Here is a 6,000-nt window from a genome sequence, read left to right on the forward strand (position 1 = left end):
GCACCAGAGTTTTGGTACAGACCCACAGAAGACTGAGGAATGATAGTAAACTGGGATTTTAAGAATATAGTCTGATATATTACTTGAGAGCAACACTACAAAAATCCAGTCCTCCTCCTTATAAAAGGGGATTGGACTGGGGGTGACAGTGGACAGTACGAAAGGGAAGGAAAGCAGCTGCTGCAATATAGAAATAGGGCCTGGCAGCGGTAAAGTGGGTAAGAAGTGAAGAGGCAATAATGTCCTTTTAGCTCAGCCAGCATGACAATATCAGAAAAAAACCTACTAAAATTTGCACATCTGTATCCAACCCCAGCTATCTGAATAGGATTGTCAGAAAGGACTAGACATTTCCCACTACAGGGACACTAGGCACACTCTGAAGCTGACTAGCTCCTTGTGGCCAAACCCGGAAAAAAGAAAGAGGACAGAAGAAGGGATACCACCAAACTTACTGGTCATCTCCACGATGATAGTAGTCTCAAAGAGGTTTTCCACAAGGCCAGGCCTATATGGGTTCTGGGTGTGCTGACATCTGGATTTATCCCCAAATGCAGGAAACTATTGCATATCTGTAGCAGTGTTTACATCCTCCTCACATAGTAAAAACAAGCAAACAGAAACTCTTGATGTCGTCAAGAGATCATTAACTGCAATAAAGAAGTATTTTCAGGGAATGACCTGGAATACCAAACCTTTTCTTACTGGAAGAGGCCCCACAGCACAGCCAGAAATAATCTCTCAGCTGCAAGGGATCAGTTCTTCCTCCACCCTCAACAGAGGAGTTTCTTCATAATGCACACAGTTCCAGGGCAAAGACAAACCCCTGGGCCTTTTCCCAGGGCCTTACATCTGACTAGTTTAGCTAACACAGTGGGAAGAAAGGCAGAAAAGAGCTGTAAGGTCTGCAGAGACAGGAAAAGGAGGAGATGCAAGGGTTATGATGTCCTGCTTTGCTGTAAATGTATCAACGGACCCTTGATATAATGACTAAAGAATGCAAGTGCACTACCAAGGAAAGGATAAGCAATTCAGAGAGCAGGTTCAATTTATTCCCAGACAGAAGTAGAAAAGGGCTGCACAGACTGAATAAGGACTGTTGCATATTGTGCTGGGACTTAATAGCACCTGAGCCCCTGCTGTGTGGGTGGGCTATAAACACGCAGATGTCTTGTCATGAGATGATGCAGGGAAGCCAAAAAGACATTTGGGACACTGCTCAAGAGCCAGGATGGAAGTGAATTTGAACTCTTAGGACTGCTGCCTCCCAAGCTGAAGAGCAGATACTGTAGTAAAGACAGATTTACTGTAAGCAGGAAGTATTCCAGGCACGGGCAAACACCAGCAAGGCCACATAAGCCAGGACAAACCAACAGTTTAAGAGAAAAATTAACTGGTTTTCAATCCACTTTAAAAAAACCAAACAGCATTAAATAACACTCCTCTGAAAAAGGCTCTTCAGAGCTGTTGAGAAATAAAAGAGAAGCTGCTCATGGAAAGATTGATCTTTGGTAAGATCTGACTGCCTTTAAAGCTGCTGAGATACCTCTACCAAGGAACACACCATACGAAGGAACATACTAATAATTTAGGGTGTGACTATGTTACCGCCTTAGTTTGGACCAGGACAGTGCTCTGGTTTCCAACTTCATTCCCCTGGGTTTGTGCAGCAGAGCTATCTTGGCACATACAAGTTACATCCCTTCTATACTACATAAAATCAGATGTCCTCCAGCCACTGATAGGCATTCAGTGCTGCAATCATACAATTAGCCTGAAGGAAACCCCCGATGGATGGATCCCCCAACGTGAATGCAGATTTCCCAGCAGCAAACGTTCTGCGCCCAGTGGTCTGACCTGCCATAAACACAGATATGGCCCCACAGCAGCAGAATTGTGGGGCCTCCGATCTCAACCAGCTGAGCACAAAGACAGTCAAATAGTACAGCCCCAGTAAAACTCTTCTGACTGTGCACTTGTGTCAGCGCTTCCCCTCCTCAAACTCAAACCTGGAAAAATTACAGATTGCGACAGAGCGGGACAAGAAGTGCGAGAAGGGACTGTGGAACTCACAACTCCATGTCTGAAAGTATTTGGAATGTCCTGCTTAGGAAAAAAACAAACCAAAACCACAAAGTAAAAAGAATTCTTGCATTTTGCCCTTACATTTGCATGAGTCTTCCTCTCCCAGTGTTCCAAGGATGTGCCTCTTTTTCCAATACAGACTGCAAAAAATCTTCCTAAAATCATTGGCAGAGCAAGGCTGCCAGTGTCTTTGATACAATTCTGCTAGTATACTGCTGATATAGAGGATAAAGCCTGTCTGTCGCACCACAAAAAATTGCACCCTTTTTCTGTGTTATATGATTATATACTAAAAACATTAACCCGTTATTAATGTTGGTTTATGGCCTTATTTCATATACAGAATCTTGCCACTTCAATTACATCTGACTCCACTAGCCTAATCATATCCAGCAGGCCAGCCTTCTACATGTTTTCCAATCTAGAAATGCTTTCTCTCTCTCATTGTAACAATTTAGCTATAGTAAATTAATGTTATTTATCTGTAGAAAGCTTGCCTAATGAATTTGGTTTTTTAAAAAACGAGGGCAGATGTTACGCTGATCACACAATTTGCCTTCGCTTGTTGCTCCCTGTATCTTAAGGTGTTCATGTACATACCTCAAATAATTTTGCACAAAGCTTTGGGAAAAAAATATTACAGTTTAATCCATAAATGCCTAGAGTCTTCTGGGCAAGATGCACTCACGTCTAATGGAAATACTTAGATACCTGAGTAAAAGTATTTCACTTATGAAAGCCTGCATTGTTACAGTTGAATTTGCATGTTTTTAACAATCACAGGTCTTTATTGTACGATGATTGCTGCTTCACTATTCTACTTAGGAACTTGCTTACTGAGTATACATAACACATCAAATAGTTAATAAATACTCAAAGAAAAGTATTTTCGATCGTAAGAGGAAATTCTATGAATTTCCATACTTTAAAATTGTCTGTGTATGAATAAGAAACACATAGCAGAACTTCCAATTTTCAATAAAAACGTCAATCATGCAATTCTAAAACTACTTGCAAGTCATAAAATCATAGAATGTTTTGGGTTGGATGGGACCTTAAAGACCATCTAGTTCCAGCCCCCCAGCCATGGGCAGGGACACATTCCACTAGACCAGGTTGCTCAAAGCCCCATCCAACCTGGCCTTGAACACTGTCAGGGAGGGAGGGGGCAGCAACAGCTTCTCTGGGCAACCTTTTCCAGTGTCTTGCCACTCTCACAGAAAATAATTTCTTCCTTGTATCTAATCTAAATCAACCCTATTTCAGTTTAAAACCATCACCCCTTGTCCTACCCCTACACCCCCTGATAAAAAGTCCCTCCCCATCTTTCCTGTAGCCCCCTTTAAGCACTGGAAGGTTGCTATAAGGTCTCTCCTGAGCCTTCTCTTCTCTGGGCTGAACAACCCCAACTCCCTCAGCCTGCTGGAAGTGCAGAGCTGCCACAGCACACACTACTGGATATGATGCTTTATCTGGAAACAGCTTAAAAGTCATACGTATTAAAGGCACACCACAGGTGATATATCACTATTTGGAAAGCTGGAGTAGTCTTATCAGGAAGTCTTAATTAGTTGGACACACAGTTAAGCTTGCTTTTGTAGGACTGATGGGTGAAACCACAAGAAAAGCACAGAATCACACATTCTTCTCTGTATTTCAGTAGTTTCAGATGCCTTACCCAGAGCCTGACCGGCAATTTCTTTGGTTGTTAAACATTTGCCTCAATAGACAGAAACAGGAGAACGCAGACTCTGCCTGAGGAAGATAGCAGGTGAAGGCTTCCCCCCTCCACAGTGTGTTCAGTCACTTAAAAGGCGGGCGGTATGGCTGGAAGCGTTCCCATCTTCAGCATAAATCCACCTCCCTCACCCAACGGCGAAAGCGACGTCTCGTCCCGCGCGTTAGCCACGTCCCTTCGGGCCGCACAGACACCGCGAACCCCCGTTCACCGAGCGGCACAGGCAGGACGATACCCGGTTCCCCGCCGGGCCCCAGCAGGAGGGAGACGGGACAGCCCAGGCCCGCGGCAGCGGGGAGGCCCTCCCGCCGCCCCCCGGCCCCACCGCTGCCCGGCCCCGCGAGGGGCCCCGCCGGGCAGCCCCGGCGGAGAATAAGGCCGCCCGGGGCCCGCCGCCGGTCACTCACCCCGGGAGCGCGGCGGGGAGACGGCGGGTGGCGGAGCGGTGCCTCCTCGCGGCAGGACGGCACCAAGGCCCCCAGGACGGTGCGCGGGCGAAGGGGGCTCACCTTATGTCGCGGAGCGGCCGCCAGCACAGCCTGCGGACGAAGGTCAGGGCCGGCGCCGCCATAACTGAGGCAGCGGGAGGAGGGACGGCAAGCCCCGCCCCGCCGGAGCCGCCGCGCCCCCGACTGAGGCGGTGGCCGCCGCCCACGGCCGGCCCGGGCAGGGCAGGGCAGGGCAGGGCAGGGCAGGGCGCCGCGCCCGCAGCCGCCGCGGGGCCGGGGCGGGCTTGGCGGGAGCCCTGAGGCGCCGGGCGGCACATCCCCTCAGCCGCCTCCACAAGCCGCCCCACGCGCGGGGCAGCGCCCTGGAGCCGCGCCCCGGCAAAAGCGCTTCGGGGTCAGAAACCAGCCGGGCTGTGGTGCACGGAGGCCGCCAGGGCGGGCCACGGGGGTGAGCGGGCCTGAAACCAGAGCCCCTCCACGGGCAAAAGTCGTGGATTCGGCCCAGCCCCCCAAAAGTGCCGTGTAATGGACATCGCGTTATTAATCACGGCGGTTACTTGTACTATCTTTATAGTTCTGCATGTTAGGTAACTCTTCAAAATGTTTGCGTTGTCGTTTTTCCACGCGGATCACCTGGCGGGCTGCTGAACAGCCTCCTGTCTGTACCTCCGTAGTGTTGGCGCTTCGTAAGGGTGAACTAAACGCTAACGTCTGCCCCATTCAACGTAAAAGGTACCACTACTTATTGCTGAGCTTTTGCTCTTTCAGCTTCAGCTCCTGAGGGTATATTTAATTTTTCCTTGCCAATGTTATCTGCTCTTTGAAAGATGTTTCTGTGTTCGGTTAGGTGCTGCCAAGGTCTTCACCATTCTGATACTCAGCTCTGTCAGTCTCCTTTCAAAACACATCCTATAAAATCACCTTTCAGTCCTGGTTTGGTTTGGGCAGGGGTGGGGGGGTGTTGGGTTCCCCCCCCCCCCCCCCCAAAAAAAAAAAAAAAGCATTTAAGACTTTGAGATCTCTCTCAAGGATAGATGTTTCAAAGCTGTTAATGAACTGTGGGGTTCTCTTTAAATGTTTGACTACAGTTTTCTGAAAGTTTACATAGGCATCAGAGACCTCACTTTTTTTTTTTTTTTTCCTCATACTGCAAAGGTCGTGATGTGTCACCCTGGTCAAATCACACATAGCTAACTTTTTCTAACATAGCCTTGGATTTCCAGTACAGGTGGGAGTTTTTTGGACTTGATACACCTTGAATTTTACTTATGATTACAGATCCAAAAGCTTAGTATTTCTCAATTTCAGACAATCTTTACTGGTTTGTACCTCTGGCTGACCTTGGAATAGATATTTATTTCATTTTAGTCTCTCAGTGGAAATTTCCTTCTCTGCTACACAGGGCTGTGAGGTGAAATTATTTCACGTTTGTAGAACACAGAAAGTGCCCTCACGAAGGTGTTGTAGTAAATGCTATTGTTGGTCCTTACTTAGCCCTAATCAAGCAAAACTCATGGCTTTTAAGTATTGTGCCTTGTTAGGTAGAGACGGTATTTCAAATGCATGAAACTAAACTACTGGTAAATTTTGCTCTGAGGTACAGGAATGAGGCTCTGCAAATATGAAAAGAGAATTTGGCTCTAAAATGCTAGCATTTGTTTTGTCAAATAATAACAATACTTTTTTTTTTTTTTACAGAAACTTTATGCACATGGCAGTTTCAGTCTT

General features: G+C 47.1%; 1 protein-coding gene across 3 annotated transcripts in view; it reads right to left on the minus strand.

Moving 5' to 3' along the window:
- The window catches only part of ECI2 (enoyl-CoA delta isomerase 2), a 35,457-nt gene extending 31,018 nt beyond the window's left edge, over window positions 1-4,439 (minus strand). Inside the window, exon 1 of one of the 3 annotated variants that reach the window (XM_074899618.1) lies at window positions 4,333-4,439. In XM_074899618.1, coding sequence (XP_074755719.1) covers window positions 4,333-4,394 — 62 coding nt within the window. In that variant the 5' untranslated portion in view covers window positions 4,395-4,439. Of the gene's footprint in view, window positions 1-4,230 lie in introns of all 3 variants that reach the window. The other 2 variants (XM_074899619.1, XM_074899620.1) reach the window with 2 other exon arrangements.
- Window positions 4,440-6,000: the final 1,561 nt, after the last annotated feature.

Source organism: Athene noctua, chromosome 2 (assembly GCF_965140245.1).
Source record: "Athene noctua chromosome 2, bAthNoc1.hap1.1, whole genome shotgun sequence".
Lineage (NCBI taxonomy): Eukaryota > Metazoa > Chordata > Aves > Strigiformes > Strigidae > Athene > Athene noctua.